This window comes from Amblyomma mixtum, chromosome 3 (assembly GCF_055824585.1).
Source record: "Amblyomma mixtum isolate Tamu chromosome 3, ASM5582458v1, whole genome shotgun sequence".
Taxonomy (NCBI): Eukaryota; Metazoa; Arthropoda; class Arachnida; order Ixodida; family Ixodidae; genus Amblyomma; species Amblyomma mixtum.
The window spans coordinates 17,257,830-17,273,725 of record NC_143014.1 but is presented as its reverse complement, the minus strand read 5'-3'; the positions used below and the strand labels follow the sequence as shown (position 1 = coordinate 17,273,725).

The window sequence follows — 15,896 nt, the reverse complement described above, 5'->3', positions numbered from 1 at the left end:
GGAAGCTTACCTATCCGGCCGGCTGGACACATAGTGACCCCATAAGTTGTATTTCTGGACATGGACTGCCCTCTTCGTACAGACTCGAGTTTCAGAGCGCAGCACGACACTGAGCATCACAAGGGAATTTCAGTTCTTTTGGACCTCCCAATCAACTGTATCGATGATTCATCCTTGGACTACATGCACCTTGTGCTGCTTGGGGTCGTGAAGAAGCTTCTTTCGTTTTGGGTTTCTGGACCATTAAGTGTATGCTTTGGGCTACTTCATTGTCAAAATTTCAATCAAAAAAGCTATCTGTTGTGTAGCTTCATACCTCATGAATTTCCTCGCATGCCACGAGGGCTTGATGACATAGACCATTGGAAGGTCCAGTCATTCTGCAGTTCTGTTTGTCTGATCACCTTCCCTTTCCATCGTCGCTAATAAGCTTCTATGTCGTCAGCATGTTGCATCCTTGTTTAATACATCTATCCTGTGATGTCGAAAGACAGGGTGAGCTGGACTCCTTCAGAGCATTTCCATTCGAGAACAACATGCAGACCATTAAGAAGCGCCTTCACGAACATGGAAAGCCACTGGAGCAGCTGTGGAATAGGATGCCTGAGGCAGGTCTCAAAGCAAACAGCTGCGAGCCGTTGAGCAAGAAACCTTTGCCACTCCATCCACACTCGCAAGGTCTGCTGCTGCCGGAGAGCTGCCCTCCTGAGTACAAAACGGTGCAATTTGAAAACTTCCGAATTTCTCTGAATGACAAAGACAGCTGTTTTCTGCAACATGGCAATGTCATTGTAGCCAAAAAACATAGTGCCTGAAACGCTCGAATAAGCTTTGCATTATTGTGCCTGAATTCTTAGCTAGGGAGGACTTGTACTCTATGCCCTTCGTTTCCTCTAGGATTGGCATCTGTGTTGCATCATCAAAGATATGGCACCTGCATAGGCTGCAAAAAATGGTGAAGCTACCAATGGGCGACAAGTTTTTAGTGTTGCCAGAACTGCATACTGCCAAGTGACCTGCCACAAAATTCCACCAACATTACTGCTAACTTCTCGTGCACAGATTTTAGTAAGTGCATCTTTTAGCAGTTAAAGCTGCTGTTTCTTTTGACTTGTGCAAGATTGATCTTTTCTTTTTACCATTGTTTAGATGGCATATGCCATTGTCGAATTTCTGCACCATGAACAAGTGGAGGTGGTGCCTTCCTCTTGGATCGATGACAGCCAGTGCGCGTGGCCAGATCATGTGAAGGGGGACCGCATTGTTTCACTAGTTCGCAAAGCAGCACCACCGGACTCATCATGGAAACGGTTTGACATAGCTGTTAAAGGGCTGTTTGGTAAGTGCAGTTGGCACAGTGGCCTTTGCTGGGGACACCTTGTGCTACTGTATGTCTAAAAATTTCTTCCAGGTGCGTACGAGTTAGCAAGGAGGAAGCTTGACAAGAGTCGATATACTTCAGAACTCAGCAGAGACGCAGAACCACCCCAGAAGAGAGCTCGAAGGCCTCCGCAAACGTGGTCTGAAGATTAAGTATCGGATACACCTACAACAAAATTGCCAAGCAGGAAAAACATGACACCGGTGCCCCATGATTTTCCTCAAGGTTATTGTTTGTCGTCACTTGAAGAATTCTAGGTAGCTACACGGTTGTGATGTTATTGTAGACAACATTTTGGTTTTATACTTTTCAGGGCTGTCCTCTTCTATGCCTTGCACCATGAACCAAGGTGCCACACAGAGTGCCACACCGAGTGCGAGTAAGCAAGTTTAGCATCTTATTTTACAATTTCCTTTCAGATGTATGCTATGTTGGACTCACACTTAGTCATTTTATTTTTAGGCTTCAAAAAATGTACCTATTTTCTATCATTTGTCTGTTAAACCAGAGATGAAACAACCACACATTATCCAAAACCTGCTTGTATCATACTTTACTGAACTTCTGTTTGCCTAATCAAGGGTTATGTCAATGAGGGATGTTCCATTTGAAGCATGAAGGGAAACACTGTGTATGTAATTGTAACTTTTGTTGGCAGAAATAGGCTTACTGATGTGTGAAATCTTTGTTGCTAGCACTGTGATAATTTCTTTTTGCCCCATTGCAATTTGTGTGATATCCTCTAGTACGTGAATAATATGGAGCACATTATGGTATCCCTCCTTTGCTGAAGCAACATTTTGGCAGCGACGAGCGTGCACCGTGATTGGCGAATTTCAGAACTGAATGTGTCTATGCGAAACTTAATTTGCACCTGCAAATTAAGTGCCTAACATATCCTTAGCCTGGAGTACAAGGGCATGCTGACTTTCCAGGCGGTCCAACCCAAGCCAAGCCACAGAAGTGGGAGGGGCAGGGTAAAGGATTTTAGAGAATTGAGTAGCCGCTGTACACTAGAGAAGTTGGCGTAAGGGCAGGCGATAGTGACGGGCAGGGGTAAGAAGAGAAATAGTTGAAAGCTTTGCAAAGATTTGTCTGGATGAATAAGCTTAAGAAATTGATACTTTATCCCTTTAGCTCAGGCAGATGAAGGCCTGGGTATTTTATCAAGCAGTGATATGATCAGCCATTTAATGCTGGCTGGCAGTTTTGCAAGTGCTCCCTTTTTTGCTTCACACAGCTTCTACACAGTCATGCCATGCGTTTTCATTTCGAAAGCACTGACCACTGGGAAGATAACTTTTGAAGATAACACCAAAATACTTGTCAAAGGTACATTTTTAAATGGAATACGTTTAGTGTGTCATGAATTCACTGTATGTGGCATTTAGAGCAGGATTATGTTGGTTCTCTTTGTAAAAATTGTGGGAATCCTGGCTTTCCGCCGTTGCCTTTGCGCGGCTGTGCCGGCTTCCCGCGTTGTTTCTCCTCTTTCCCTTTCTCCCGCCTCAGGCGGTGGAGAGGCGGCTAAGTGACTAATCACTGTCATTTGGCCACAGCTCCGCCCCGGCTCCCCAACGGCCTTTGCCATTGGTGCCTTTTGGCGGGATTTCGGGACCCGCTTTGGAGGCCGCGCACCGCGCGACCGTCCGAGCGGGGCCCAGAGAGAGATCCCTCCGAGACAGCGTAAGGTCACGGCCGCTCAATGGAGAGCGCACTGGGTGCGGCCCGTCGCGTCGCCCGAAAGAGCCGTATTGCGCCTAGTTCTCATCGCCACCGCTGCGGCGCCACCGCTCCGGGACGAGTCCGGGCGGAGAGCTGTGCGCAGCGGCCGAGGCAGTGCTTTCGTTTAGGCGTCCGCGCGGTAGGCGCTTTATAATTTTAGCATTTATGAGCTGCGTTTCACACATTATGGTCATGCCACGTGCAAGTTTGCTACTGATAGCATGATAGCGGCATGTCACCATCACTGCGCTTTTCCATATCGCACGTGCATTTACACCGAGAATCGAGGCAGTCGTCGTCATCCGCCGAGTCGTCATCCATTCAGTTACGGGCGTTTCAACCACTGTAATAACTTATTACAACAAGGTTTCGGGCCACTTATTCAATGTTCACTCTCTGTAGACTTACGTTTGTGGTCGTAACGTTCAGCATTATAGTTCAGCCTGTTGCTCCGTTTTCGCTGAAAATAGTTTCAAGTGGGTACCACCAAGTACGAGGGCCATCCCAAAATTAAGGTTTGCAGTTCTTTTATAAATCGAAAGATATGTTTACTTTAAGCAAATTACAAATCACTTAAAAGGGACACCATTCTTCTACTGGGGCAGTTTTTGTATGCCCATGTCATACCAGCTCGCCGCTATGCCGTTGAGGAAGCGTTTGACCGCATCTTTCACTTCGTCATCATCAGTGAAGCGCCTTGCAGCGTGGTGTTCTTTTAGCTTTGGAAACAAGTGGTAGTCACTTGGTACCAAGTCCGGACTGTAGGGTGAGTGGCTGATGACGTCCCATACAAACTGTTCTAGAAGAGCGATGGTTTGACAGGCAACGTGGGAGCGAGCGTTGGTCCTCTTCTGCGATTTTGAATGAGCCAAGAAGTCTACCAACAATACCCATTTTCGATCCCAAAACGCAGTTGCCTTTGCCGGCAGCCTGTGTTCGCTTGAATTTTCGCGCCTTGGGCGAAGATGAGTGCCGCCACTCACGTGATTCTTGCTTGGTCTCAGGCGTGAAGTGTAATGTCTAGGTTTCATCACCCGTAACAAACGAATCCAAAAAAGGTCTCCTTTTCATCTCCAGAACGCGGAAGAAATTCGCGGGAGGAGTCAACGCGTTGCCGTGAGCATTCTGTGAGCATTCGCGCAACCCGCCTTGCGCACACCTCCCGATATTTAAACTTTGCTGTCGAACTCCTATGAATAGTGCTTCTAGAAACGCCAGGAACCAAAATGCAGAGTTCGTCGAGTGTGATCCTCCGATCTTGCCGCATCATTTCTTCGACTTTGGCGTCTGTCTCATCAGAAATTGTCAGTCTTCCGCTTCTTCGTCGTGAATTCCAGTGCTACCAGCTGCGAACTCCCTACACCACTTGCGCAAGTTTTTAACATCCAATGCAAGACTCTCCGTACACTTCCGTCAACTGACGATAATTTTCGATTGGTTGAACGCCATTTGCGTGAACTTCGCTCCTGGCGGTAGCGACAAACGGGAGCTCCATTTCTAATGGTTGCCGGGCCAAGATTGACAGTCCCTTTCGCGCTGAGTCATGGCTTCTTTGGAAGACGGGGAACAATGAACATAGCAGAGCAGCCACGCATATAGTTTCCCTGCGGTCGCAGCCCTTTGGAGACCTTACTTTTGGGATTACCCTCGTAAATATACTGCTGACACAAACAGTTGCAAAAGAAACAACACAAGACAGCCAGTTAAACCAGACTCCAGCAGGCTCGGCCAATGTTTTGCGTTTTATTTTGAAGCCACGTGATGTACCGAAGGAATTCAAGCCTATTTTACAAGCGAAAAACTTTCCTCGAAAGCGGTTTATGTGCAAGTATGATTTTTTCCACCGTAAGATTGATGTTTTCTGCCCAACTGGTCAGCAGTGGTCGCATTAGTTTAGTTAGAAAGGCTTTGCAGATGTCCTCGATGTGACTGCGGTCTTCTCTCTCGCAAATCAACTCCGGACATTGCTCAAAATAGGGATGAAGGGCTGAAACCACCATGTTGCATAGCTTGCTGCTTCTGCGGGAACTCATGGTAACCGATCTTCGGATCTTTTCTTTCATTTGTGGTGCACAGCGGCACGCAGCAGTTGCGTGGCATGGTGTCGCATGCGCTTAGGACGCTGTCGACACAGGCACCGATGATAAGCACGCAGAACTAGCAGAACCACGCGGTCATGCAGAGCAGTTACAGCGAAAACACACGCCAACACAGCCAGCGCACTCCTTCCGCGTCGTCTGGCCGTCTGTGCCAGCGGCGACTTGTCACGGAGAGGTGGCGCCCCCGCGGAGAATAACGGCGGAAACTTGAACTTCTCCCAATACGCGCTTCCCCAGCCATTGAGGCGCGACGCGGCGGGCCGCACCAAGTGCGCCTCTATTGAGCGGCCGTGGTAAGGTGCGTACGCTACTGTTTTGTCCGTGCCGGCCTTTGCCGTTCGGACCAGTGCATACTCGAGCCCGCCCGCACGTGCCTCTGATCTGCAGCGGCTCGAGCCTGTCCAGCGGGGTCCAGCGACCTCCGACAGGTGTACCTTGCGTTGTTTGCCCACTCTCTCTCGCAACCGGCCCAACGGTGGACACGAGAGAGAGATCACAGCACTGCCGCGGGGACATTCTCCTGCAGCGGCGTGCTAGCGGCGCGCATTGCTCGAGTCGCTTCGTGCGCGATGCGGAGCCTTGCTCCTCGCGCGCCCCGGGACGGGGTGACTATTGAGTGTGTGTGTATCAGCTGGAGGACGACGTGAATAAACGTCTCCTTTGTGAACTTGGAGGCCTATTTCTTTTAGGCGAATCGCTCCCCTCCCAGCGGAGGTTGAGTGCACCGCGTCGGTGTCCCAGTGTGTGTGTGGTGACGGCTGATCGGGGCCCTTGGCTCGCGCGAAGCTCGAACCCGCGGTGGTTGGTGGCCTGTCCACTCAGAAACCCACAACTAAATCTTGCAAAAAGTTCTAGTATAGCATGTTTTTTGTTGCACCCATGGCAACTATAAGTGCTTCAGGTGCAGAAAAAAAGATTCATAGACAAGGAACAGTAACTCATGCCATTGAGCACTGCATGACCTCCGGTGTCCTAGAAAAACCTGAGAATATCACAAACCACCATGTGAGCCGGTATGGGAAAGCAAGTAAAAACAGATATTACACCTTTAAGTCAAGTTTTTGTGCATTGAAGTTACAGCATGCACTTGGGACACAATGGTGCAATTGTTATCCTACTCCTCATAATAGAGCCTTCAAACAGTACTGCCATGCAGGATCAAAAATAATCAGATTAAGATTTCTAAGCATTGTTTGGCATATTTATGTTCACTTTGTGTGCAAATATATGGACGCTTGCTCGCATACAGCGTTGTAGATGAGCTACATTTTAGCTGTAAGAAACTGCTCAGCTGATCCAAGGATTAACAATGATTTTCGAATGGTCACTTATCTTGTTTTGCATTTCATTTACATTTTGACAATATGAATTGCGAATTTTGAAGTTCTGATTTATTCATCATTTTAGTTGATGTTTCATTTTATTGTTACGGGCAGTTACTATAAATGTTATGTACATGTGTCACAAGTCGCATTTTGATCGAGACACCTCTATTGTGCAGACAGGATGAAATTTTTCAGCAGCTTCTGGCATTGCTTGGTGAAAATGTGCAATATTCTGTTGCCTTTTGCGCTGTCCAGGCGATTTCCAGGAGCTGGGATGTATTGGCGACCAGGATCTTTCTGATAAAGGTCAGTAAATGCTACAGTTCCTGAATCTTTTATCAGTCTGCTTTTGAATATTGTGGTGGGGTTGAGTGTGCCGCATCTACAGATGCAGTATATGTCAGTAAACTACACTTTGGACTACAAGGCAGAGCAATGCACGTTCCTGCCCATTTACCGAAAACTTAGCTGAGTATATCGTCACAAATAGAACCGGAATCAAGAGGGCTAGGCACAGGCCGCAAGCAGAGAAGCAGAGTCCCAGCTCCGAGCGCACGCGAGTCCCTCACTTCTCCGTCCTCTAGGCGCCGCCCGAGGACACCTAGCGGCAGTATCCCCCCCCCCCCCCCCCCAAAAAAAAGAAAGCAAAAACGTGGGCGCACTGTGAGCAAACGGGAGGAAGTAAGCAAGCGAACAAAAGGTCACGTGCCGCTCAACGGCTGCAGGCAGAAATAAAAAGAAAACGCGGAGGAGGCGACGCCCGTTACTGCGTAAAGTAAGGTTCCATGCGCAGTACGTGCACGACCTCAGGCTGAGGTCGACGGCGCGAACTCGGCAGAGTGCCATCGGGGAGGACTTCATACGTCACATCCGTGATGCGGCGCAGCACTGTGTACGGTCCAAAGTAGCAGCTCAGGAGCTTCTCCGACAGGCCTGGGCGACGTACTTGGGTCAATACCCACACTTTGTCGTTGGGGTGGTACTCTACGTGTCGATGTCGTTGGTTGTAGCATTGTGCATCCGTGGCCTGCTGCCGTCGGATGTTGTTGTGGTTGTTGTCCTCTAAATAATGGCACGTACCCACTGCGGGGGATTGGCCAAGACACAGGCGGCGACTGATAGGTGCTCAGAATGTTAAACAAGAAAATAATGATGGATTAAAAACAATAATTATAATGATAATAATTGAATTTAGGAAATAAATGAAAGAAATTCAGGTGTGTAATTGAAATAAGCTAAAGAAATACTGTGAGATAGGTGACTGAAATTGAGAACTGGGCTAAAAGTTCCATGTTTCGGAAAGCTTTCGGCGCAGAGAAATATTGATCATGAGAAAGAACAGATCTTAAGACGGCAGCCGTTTAGTGTCTGTAAGGAAGTTTTGCATGGCGGAGAGCACATTCCAATTACTGTGCCCACGGGAGGAAGCCCCAAGAGACAGAACAACCCCAGCTGACAGCGTTAGACCTAGCTGTCGTAACGGATGTTCTAGCAGGCGGCTCCGTAAAGAGGAGAAACGGCGGCAGGTCAGCAAGAAAGGATCTATCGTTTCATGCTCTCCGCAGAACGGGCACAATGGGGAGACTGCCAGACCATTGGTCTCCACGATTTGGCTGCACTTTCTGCACCAGTTCAGGCGGTGCTGCACTCGCGTCCTCGATTTGCCAGTGCAGCTAGCGCCACCTGTACTTGGGCACTCGATTTGACGTAGTGCTGCACGAGTTCTCCCGAGTTCTGCTGCACTTTTGCACTAGCCTACCGGCGAGTTCTCTTCTCGTGCAAGAAGTGCAAGGTGCTTGGCGCGCTCCGTAGCAGACGGCTCCGTGGCCATGCTTGTTTTAGTGAGCGGCGTTAAGACCATGGTTGAGACGGCTGTATAGCCGTGCTACACTCAGCATCTGCACCGTGCCCTCACTAAACAGCTGAAATGACAGTGCGCGCACGTGCGTGTGTGTATGCGCGCGTGTGCGTGAGTGGCCGTGCGTAAGCAACTGGCTGGCATGGCGCAGTGCGTATGGGTTCTCATCTTTCTGCCCAGCCTCGCATGTTGCTTTACACCATCTCTATTTTGTGTGTAAATATTATTATTACTTCCTACACGATGGAGCATTTGCGTAAGAGGCAGATGGTGAGATGTTTTTTAATACGTGGATGATCGCAACGTATTTGTACTGACTCCTCCGCTTGCAGCAGCGATCGACTGGCCGACTGGCATTGAGGTCGCCGTCAGCCCGCACTTTCGCCTGACAGTTAGTCTCCGATAGTCGCTCCGCCGTCTCCGGCCGCCGACAGTGAACGCTAGTTGTTGAGTCCAGATATAGTCGTAGTTATCAGGCAACTCTTTCCTTCTGTAATTGCGGCAGTCACTTTCCGATAGAACGACAACAGCCCGGATCACGTGTATGAACTCTCAAAGGTCGTCTCGAGAGCAAGTCTGAGTAACCTCTCGAATTCAAAGTTTGTTGCCTCTTCAAAGTGCCCGTTGAATCGGTGATGATCGACCGGCCTGCGCAACTTTGCACAATGCAACGGAAAGGACGGTGTCAAATTCTTCACCACTTTTGGAATTAACAAATTTTTGAGACACTCCACAAGATGCGCCACTTCGAAGAAATTCGCAGTGTTCAATAGAGCTAGCACAATGCCGCGCATATGTCAAACCACGCGACAAACACCGACACACGGCCGCAGCAGACGAACGTTTCTACACTTTCGCACTCGATGTAGCCGCTGCACCGACAGCACTAGTGTCAAGCTGCACTCGCGCCGCAAGAACTGGCACTGCACTGGCACGGCACTTTTGTGAACTAGTGCAGAAAGTGCAGCCAAATCGAGGAGACCTCAGATCTGTAAAGGTAGAAGTTTAAGTGAGGCACGCGACAACGTAGACGCGTGAAGGAAACCTCAAGCTTGCGTGATCGCCATCCTTTACTGCTCCACGGGTAAAGGAGATGCCGGAATTCGGGAGAGGAGGTCAGAGCTGATGCTGCGAATTCTTTCAACAGCAGATACCTGCGAAATCTGGCCGCAGTAATATATGCGCTGGGTGGAAGCACAGATCCGACTGGGCCTTGAAGAGATGCCTTCGCCAGGGTATCAGCAACCTCATTCATATAGATTCCTCTGTGCCCAGGCACCCACACCAACCGTAACGAACACATGTGGGGAGGAATCAAGCATTTGAATAAGTGTAGAGCCTTAGATGTTGTAGGCGCGTTGAGAGAGGAACACAACGATAATGAATCCGTCATAATTATTTTCAATTCAATTCAAAACTTTATTTCCAACGACTCGTTGGGGGTCATGAGGCAAAAAAGCTGCCATTGGCAGCTTGAGGGTGCGTGATGCCCGTACAAGGCAGCAGCATATAGCCAACACAAAATTTTGAACACTTTCACATAAATTGACTCATCGAAACACATTCCAAACACATCAAAACACAGCACAAGAAAGTATACAGTACGAAAAACATAAAGGCAATGAAAATACATTGAATACGATTAGCTGCACAAAAACTGGGATGAGAAAAAAATTTCACGTGTCTGTTTTCTATTACATGCGCTTAAGTCAAAATTTGCAGACAGTAATTTGTTAAGCAAGCACGGCAAGATGTGCGTGAGCGACTGTAGCATATAATTTGTACATCTGCGTGGTATCAGCAATGTCTCAGATCCACAGGTGCGACAATCACTTTTCTGTTTCTGCAAATGCGAAAGGAATTTTATGACGCTCTTAAACTTTTCATCGGAAAATAAGTATAATAAGTCGGTAAATAAGTATGACAGAAGACAAATAGCTGTTTAATTTGCACAAGGCCAACACTACTGCAAGAAATTCGGCCAAATCCCGTCAGAAGTGGGGTCCCTTACTTCTTCGTCATCTAGGCGCCGCCCGGGGACATCTGGCGGCAATATTTTGTACGGTTTGAAAATATTTCCTTGAAATTGAAGTTCAGCTGATTACAAAATGTAAAATTCAGTTTTGTTCAAAATTCAGTTTTTACTCGTAAAAATGGCGATTTGCACAGCCTTGGCCTTAACTGTGATAGAGTCCTGTAATTTTTTTGTTTTGATATAAAATTTATGCATTCTGTCCTGAGGTTTGGCTGCTTGATTTTCTTGTACTCGCAGATGTCAGGGTTTCCTGCAACTCTTCTGATGATGATGGTAAACTCAGATTTTTGGCTTTGCATTTATTTATCCACCCATTCTGTTCAGTGTACCTCATGAGGTTGAGTGCTTAAAAAAAAGCCTTTAGAAATTTGTTTTCTGACTCTGAACTAAAAGTTTTCGCAAATAAAGCACTTTCATTTGTCAGCACATCCAAATAAACTTTGATTTGAGATATTTGTTGCTTATCACCTGTCCAAAAAGGTGCCTTCTTAACTGTTGCATGCTAGTTTTGGCAACTAGAAATGGTTTTCAATCGGCATTTAGTTTCTCTGGGAAATACTTGGCTGTTGTTTTGAGGAGTATTTGTCCATGCTGCAGCAAATGCCCAGAGTCTAAGTCAGACTTGCACTTCCAGGGCATGGAGAGGCACGGTTCAGTGACTGGCGGGACAGAAGATGAAGGTAAGTTTTTACATTGAATGCACACTTGCTGATGGATACTTATATGCTGTTTGCTTGCAATTTTCTGCTGTCTCGCTCCCTCTTCGACTTCTCTAGTGTATGGTAGTGAACCGTATGTGCCCAGTTAACAAAGTGGCTTTCCTTTGTCATTGATAGGACATGCCTTACTTAGCTGGTTTATGGTTTTCAGGGATTTAACGTCCTAAAGCGACTCAGGCTGTGAGAGACATTGTAGTGGAGGGCTGCAGATAATTTCTTCCTGGGGTTCTTTAACGTGCACTGACATCGCACAGTACCATACCTCTAGTATTTTGCCTCCATTGGAATGCAACTGCTGCGGCCTTGCCTTAGATGTTGTAATTCATTGTCTACCAAGAAATCCAGCTAAGAGTACATGTGGCTGCTTCACGGATTTGTTTCTGCTGTGATTGGAAATTTTTTACATAGGTTAATTTACCCCCTGTTGTGCTGTTGCAAAGTTAAATTTAGTATTTTTTTATTTTCCTTACAGACCCTTGTTGGGGCATTCAGTAATGTAGATTACAGGCAAAACATTATGACTGAAAGCAAAAAATATTAGTAATGGCGTCTGATAAATTACAGTCAACCTTTCGTAAGTATTTAGTCACTTGCCACATGATTTTTTCAATCTATGTGCTGGTATGCTAGCACCTACCATTTCTTTTTTCATTTAAATTATTAATAACAAAAGAGTGGCCATGACAAAACATGAACTGCCAGAGACTAATTTTTAATTCAAGAAATTACAGGGTACCAAATGCCTTTTTGTTTCAGTTATATATTTTTGCTTGTTTCCCTTTCCCTATTTCTAGACTTGAAGCAGGACATTATCGAATACTTAACATCTTGCGCTTTACACAGCAGCAACATGGAGATATGCTAAACAAACTATGTCAAGTGCTTCCAAGCCAAGCAATCATCACCAATCCAATGCTTATCAGTGAACCGTTCACTTCAGTGGATGACCTGCTCAAGTTCAACGAGAAGTTAGACAAAGAAAACTTTAATTTTACTTTAACTTTCACTTGAATATCGTAATTTGTCACTAGCAGTGCTTTAGTGTGCGGCGAAATACTATCACACAGTATGAAGACAAAATTTTAACAACTGGTGGTTTTTATTTTTAGGTGCTGCAGGGGAGTTTCCACAAGGAAGTATGGCCAGCGTCGAGGAGTCAATAAAATCATGGCTGAGACACGCACCTGAAAGGCTTTCCGGAAGTCAAAGACGGAAGAAATCAACATCTTCCGACCCATCTGAAGGTGTGTTTTGTGCAAACCATAATCACTAGCAGCCATAATTTGGTTGACTGATCAAACCCAGCCCCAGTTGCTATTGTAGCCTGCTTATACTTTATGATGTCAACCTCTACTTTTGTGATCAAAAAAGAAGGAAGCTATCCTTGTGCATTGCTCCACTACAGTTCTACAGTGGCAGTTTCTGTTAAAAGCTTTGAACCTTAGGAAGTTGTTAAAAAAAGTGTGTTTACCGTTCACGTCAGTCAAAGTGTGTGTATATATATAGCTTGAGCATTCTTCAAGAATACCTGGCTCTGTGAGTACGCATGGGCATGATTGATGCCTTGGCAAATTCTTTATACTTAGTTCTTTTTATTCTCTTCCAGGAAAAAGTTGTGTTAGTCTTCAAAAATTATAATCCCACTTCCCTGCATAGTCTCATAACATAGCATCCTTACTAGCTCGTATGTACAGTTGTGCCTTGTTAATGGTCATATGGACACTTCGGTTCCTCTCGAAAAGTGTATGAAGTGACTCATTCATTACAATGAATCGTGAGGAAAAACACTGCGGTTGCGGTCTGCTTGTGTGCATAGTGGCGGGCTGTGAAGTGGAATCGGACAATGTCGGAAGCTATTATTGTAATCACTAAGCTTATTATTGTAATAACTAAGTCTTTAAAGTAATGCCGGGAGGTTTAAGCCCGTTTGAAGTGCCTAGATGCGGCGCGCTCGTCTTGTCTCGCCTATTGAAATTCTAATGAAAGTGAGAGGCGTCAGAATTAGTGCACTTAAAATTTATGATGGTTATTTCTTTGCTTAGGTAACAGAAAAAATTGAATAATGGATTAATTTCTTTTCTCAGAGAAATAGTGTCTGGTAGTCGCCAATGTAGGCAGAGCTGCATTGTGAACTCAAAGTTGTGTCCAACCATAGAGAGAATATTATTATTTTGAAGCACGTGTTGCTTATGCGCATTCTGGCACAAAGGACACGACAACCTCTCATAATGTAAAGATGCATGATCTTCATGGAATTTGCCATATTGTCTGCTTCTCTTCCTATTAGATTCCGCTGGAGTTTGAGGAGCTGACACCAGAGCAGCAGCAGGTTGTTCTAGTCAAGAGGAAGCCTCCGGAGGTGGTTGTCATCCAGGAAGAGCTGGAAGACAACTTTGACAGACATCGGTACCTCAAGTATATCAAGGAGAAGAAATAGCCCTGTGCACTTTTTTTCTGATGTATGCTAGATCTAGCTGACATCCTTCATAAAGCAACCTACTGCAGTGCATTCTCTTTGTTATCGACACAGACTACAGCGTCGCCAAAGCCTGGATATCAAACTTTAATTGTTGACTGTGAGTCACATTGGAGGTGTGCATGTTTTTTCATTGTTCACTAGTTTAAGAAACTGATTTGGGAGTATTGTTGGGCAAGGTGGTACTTCCCTCAGGTGTAAACTGCACTCGGGGACAAAGGAGAAGCCAAAAGTCTGCACGGTGGTGTCCTCTTTGTTTTGTTCTGCATTCATGAGCATAGCTGGAACCGTGTTGGCCAGTGCTAGCAGTAGAATTATGTACTGTGAAATAAATGCTGTTGGTGTTTGTGTTTACAGATCAATTTATTGCTTTGTTATGTAGAGAATGGTAGTACTTCAGGGCTGTGTATTGCTGGCAGTTGTGCTGCTTGGCTCATTCTAATTAGTGACACTGCCATAGGGTGTTTTATTTACATATTTATTTAACTCCTGAAATGAAATTTTGCATTATAGTGAACTGTGACAGGGCAACAAAAGCAATAGGATAGGTATAACACATGGCTCTTATATGCACAATTTCTGAAATAAGAAATGAGTGCCTTTCCACACATGTACTGAAGAAATATCATGAAACTTGGGAAAAAAAAACCACGTAGGCACAAATAGTTTCACAAGGACACAAAAAGAGATGAGGAGACAACGGACAGGCGCCTGTCCGTTGTCTCCTCGTCTCTTTTTGTGTCCTTGTGAAATTATTTGCGCCTAGGTGGGTTTTCCCAAGTTTCATGATGCAAAACCAACTAGCCCGTCAACATGCCTTACTGAAGAAATATGGAGAAGGCGAATAGTAACTGATCGAAACACTGGACACGAACCCAGCATAAAGCATTGCTTGGAACGGTGCACCACATAACGTTTTTCAAAAGCAGTACGGCTCCCAACAAACAGAGCAGTAAAAAAAATGATGTACTTTTTTGAATGGCACAGCAAAACAGCGCTGACGGACGGGACGGAAGAAGATGAGACAGACACATGCGGTGAACTCAGTGCATGTGTCTGTCTCATCTTCTTCCGTCCCGTCCGTCAGCGCTGTTTTGCCGTACCATTCAACATGAACCAACCAGCCCGACTTAGCCCTCTCCTTGAATGTACTTCTTTAGATACATGATGTGGCTGTAAAAAACGAATCATGAAATATTGTTACGAAGAAGAAGAGGGCAGTGGCGCGGGACGGAGCGCTCTCGCTAGGCCCACAGCCATTAAGTCATGTTATCATCTGTCATCATGTCGTCCTGTTTCTAGGCTTGCCACCTCGTAACATTTGGTGTGAGGTGCGGGTTCCTCATCGTCATCCTTGTCCCTGGAGCATCGCCACCTTCTGCTCGCCTTCGTCGTTGGCCGAGGGGACCTGGACTCCACCGCCGGCTCAGTCCGAGCCCGACCAGACCAGAACCGACCAGCCGCTTTCCCCAGCCCCGCACCCAGCCCCGACCACAAGACACGACGACCAGGACCAGACGCAGCAGGACCAGACGACGACCCGAATCAAGACGGCACCCCCGCCCAAGCTGTCCGGCGAGTCCTTAATCCCTGACCTTCGGCTGTGGCGACCGACCGCTGGACCTGAAGCTCCAGCGACAACCGTTCACCAGGTCATCTCGTTCATCTTGGTGGGAAGCCTTTCATCTTCTTCTGTCCTTTGTGATCATGGTCATCGCCACCTCATCATTGAAAATTTAAGCAATCGATCGGGACGATCGCTCGGAGGACCCGGGTCATGTTACGAAGAAGAGGACAGTGGCGCGAGACGGAGCGCTCGCCCTAGGCCCACAGCCATTAAATCATATTATCATCTGTCATCATGTCGTCCTTTTTCTAGGCTTGCCACCTCGTAACAATGTGCACGCTAGAACAGGCCATTCTTAGAAACAATACTAGTAACTAAGTACTTAAAGCGTATTGGCTTTGAAACCAGGCCTTTGGCTCAAAGCCTCCGAGACCACCTTTATCTTTCGGGAGCAGCTTTGCTATCCTGACGCCGTCCCGTGAGCTTACTGCTGTTGAGACGCGGGTTCTCAGTTGCCGTCGGGACGCGGGTCCGCTGTCGCCGACCGGTCGGAGCAATGAAGAGACGGGGGGTTGATAAGGAGCAGCGTGAAAAAAAGGTATATGTATTTACATATTTACAAGCAGCGAGACGCACGATACATAGCACGATGTAACACAACAGGAAATGACACAGACAAAGGAGACGGGAGCCCTTAAATAGAGTCGGCAC

General features: G+C 46.6%; 1 protein-coding gene across 1 annotated transcript; it reads left to right on the top strand.

The window, feature by feature from the left end:
• Nucleotides 1-1,149: 1,149 nt before the first annotated feature.
• On the top strand, nt 1,150-13,579 carry LOC149349344 (uncharacterized). The gene is made up of 10 exons (XM_089575440.1): nt 1,150-1,339; nt 1,412-1,529; nt 1,695-1,760; nt 11,021-11,103; nt 11,200-11,215; nt 11,937-12,110; nt 12,174-12,208; nt 12,252-12,386; nt 12,749-12,759; nt 13,430-13,579. The coding sequence occupies exons 1-10, from the start codon at nt 1,150-1,152 to the stop codon at nt 13,577-13,579; spliced, it is 978 nt and encodes a 325-aa protein (XP_089431566.1).
• Nucleotides 13,580-15,896: the final 2,317 nt, after the last annotated feature.